We start from the raw sequence: 3,063 nt of genomic DNA on the forward strand, positions 1-3,063 counted from the left end.
TATATGATGTCGATATACATAGGTCAGGGGTGCAGTACTTTGTAAGGAGGTATGTATATAAATATAGTTTTCACGAAACTTCAGTGGCTTAATAACGAATAAGAAAAAATAAAAGCATCGATGAAGGAGGGTAAAAATTTACACTTTTTAATCTAACCCAGGCTAATTTGGACTACCGCACCTAAAAAAGTTTCTGAAAGAACTTCTAAAGAAGACTGAAAAGAAAAATCAATGATAATTGGAGAAGCACGTTATACAGGCCAGAGTTATACAATAATTGTCACTGGGAGTTATGAACAGCCACGAACTCCCTGTCTAACTTTTGAGTACAGAAGGATCTCCCCGTATGATGGTACATCTGACTTGTAATGAGGAGGTTTAAGTCATAAATGAATTCCCTGCAGGGAAGTGTGAATTGCAGAAATAAGAAATTACAAACCTAGTCCACAGGATAGGAAGAGCTAATATTTCGTCTACAACACAATTGTGGGAACCATAGATGCCAGAAATGATGTGAAGCTCTACATTTTCAAAGTATTATGTTCTATTAGAAAAAGAAATGAAGCCGAGCAACTGCAGTGGAGATGAAGTACTTGCTCATAGTGGCCGAGGTACACAGACAAGCAAAGGAAACATTACGAATGAGACCAGGGGCAAAATGAAATATCCCATTAATAAAAGAGAAATTTGAAGAGGTTGGGAGATGAATCAGTTGGGAAGGTTGGGACATGTCTCCCGAATGATCAAAATTACGTCTTCCATGAAAATGTAATTAAGGAGATAAACACATAGAAATGGAGAGAACAAGAGAGAAGACTTGACTAAGCTACAACAGCTTTAAATAAAGTTGGAGTCATGAGAGAGGAAATGCATTGGATGAGACGATAACTCTTAATGAGAGGCGGAGGAAGATGAAATCCCTAGGGTCGTATCAACTTAAATTCATAAATAGGAAGTTAAAGGAGAATTATAAAATCATAAAAAGGTACTACAAAAATAATTTTAATTCGAATTTTTTTCCTAAAACGTTAAAATATAACTTTTAATCTTTCAATTCATTGGTGTTTTAAAAAATAAATAACTTCAAAACGAAAAGGTGAATATTAATTTGAAAAGAACACCAGAGGAGCCAAAGTTATAAAACAATCTACCTTCACAGTAGTAGAGCTAATATTTTTGGTTCTCGAAAATGCACTTATTAAAAAAAAAAAGTTTTGATTGTTTTATAATGATAAATACTCACGTATTTTTAGGTGTGTCAGATTGTTCTTCTTTCTTTTCATCTTCTTTTGAGTTTTCAACATCATTAAAATAGTTGGAAATCACCTCCTTTCTGTAAAAATATCGTTAAATATTAATATTCGTTTCATAACTAAAACAACAATTATTGATAAATATTGCAAATTACCACTAAATCGTAATGGACAGTTCTAAATTTCATTTTGATTGATTAATTATTTAGTATTAACAAAATTAGTCATGAAGAATCTGGTTGAAAATAAAACTAACCTTTATTTTTACTTTCACTTGCCTATATACGGAATATGTAGTAAGGGAAAGAATTGCGATCGTGCAAAAGTTCGAATTCGAGTTTTCGCTGAAAGTACACGTTTTGAAGCTCCGTGAGTTGGAATAACCGAGACTCGTTAAATGGTCTGTGCGTCTATTAGTGGACGAATGAACACCCTAGCTCAAAAACGGCACTGAAATTGCATATTTAATATGGGCATATATTAGGGACCTGAACGCACCTTATTTGCTAAAATCGTCCTACTCAATGTGCCACTTTAGACAAATTTATTTTTCTAATTTATTTATTTTCTCCAAAAAGAGTCTAACGATTTTCATTAAACTCGGTAAATCAATGCACTATTAAATGTCATTTAATGTTAGATAGGTCTTATTTCCATTGGAATAGTCTAAAGGGCTTAAATAATGGGCTATTATAAAAATTATAAAAAAAAAAATCCTGTAAATCAGAATAAATAGCGATATTTGAACACAAGCCGAACAGTCTGCACTAAATTTGGGGACCGGCCTTTTTTTTTTCAATTAATAGTAGGACCACAAATATTACATATGCATCTTTATTTTGTCAGATGAAATGATAATTCTTAGTGATGATTATTGATGTATTCGTATATATGTATACTCAAAAATTAATTGAGTATGAATGAAAATAATCTTCTAATGAATAAGCAGTTTTAATTACCATTTTAGAATATCTTAATGAATAAAAAAAAAAATTTTGTCCATGTTCCAAAATTAAATTTCTGCTCTTCTTCGTAATTAACTAAGTCATACACCATCTTTATTATGATAATTTTTATATAATCGTTATTCCATTTATACATTTTTTAATGACATTATATTAATGACTTGATTTTAAATTTCCTCCGTCTCTATTTGCAAAAGACTCCGATTATTGAAATGCATTTGCTAAAATATTTTCTAGTATGATCATAATAATTTATATAATGGCACTAACTTACTATGAAGGCAAATTTTTAATGGAGTGGAGATTTAACTTACTTGAAGACCATCGCTGTTGAGCCGCCTTGGACAACCGATTATGACCACTGAACTGAAGAGGCTTCTGTTAAATAACGATACCACTCGATTTTATCGGAAGGATGCTCTTTAGGGGGGAGATATACTACTATATAAGTTGATTAGACGGATTTTATATTTATATAAATTAATCCTCCGGATAAAAAAGATATACATCGATCCATACAGATTATAGATATGTGATTACCCAATAATGAATAGCTGTGGTGTCAAATACTTTCACATTGATAGGTTTCCTTCTATTTCTATGAAATCATTTAGATTTACATTTTAGATGTAGATTATTGATTATTGACTAGATAAGTGGTTTATTTTGATGAAAAAATCCCGAAAATCATATGAATTTTTCTTCTCTATCTCTCTCATAAATACATATCAGATTTTTAAAAAGAAGTATTAATTTAGTCTTCAATACTATATTCTGTTTTAAAAGCTTTTTATAATAGTATAATTGTTTATATATTTTATATTTATTTATTATATATATTATTG

The 3,063-nt window shown here is 30.4% G+C and overlaps 1 protein-coding gene across 1 annotated transcript in view; it reads right to left on the reverse strand.

The window, feature by feature from the left end:
• Nucleotides 1-2,651, reverse strand: part of LOC106691881 (proton-coupled amino acid transporter-like protein CG1139) — a 34,275-nt gene extending 31,624 nt beyond the window's left edge. The window contains exons 1-2 of the mRNA XM_014437783.2: nt 2,533-2,651; nt 1,244-1,333 (exon numbers count right to left, since the gene is read on the reverse strand). Of these exons, the coding sequence (XP_014293269.1) occupies nt 1,244-1,333; nt 2,533-2,543 (101 nt within the window). The 5' untranslated portion in view covers nt 2,544-2,651. The remainder of the gene's footprint in view (nt 1-1,243; nt 1,334-2,532) is intronic.
• Nucleotides 2,652-3,063: the final 412 nt, after the last annotated feature.

This window comes from Halyomorpha halys, unplaced genomic scaffold (assembly GCF_000696795.3).
Source record: "Halyomorpha halys isolate HHAL.00 unplaced genomic scaffold, Hhal_1.1 Scaffold4139.1, whole genome shotgun sequence".
NCBI lineage: Eukaryota > Metazoa > Arthropoda > Insecta > Hemiptera > Pentatomidae > Halyomorpha > Halyomorpha halys.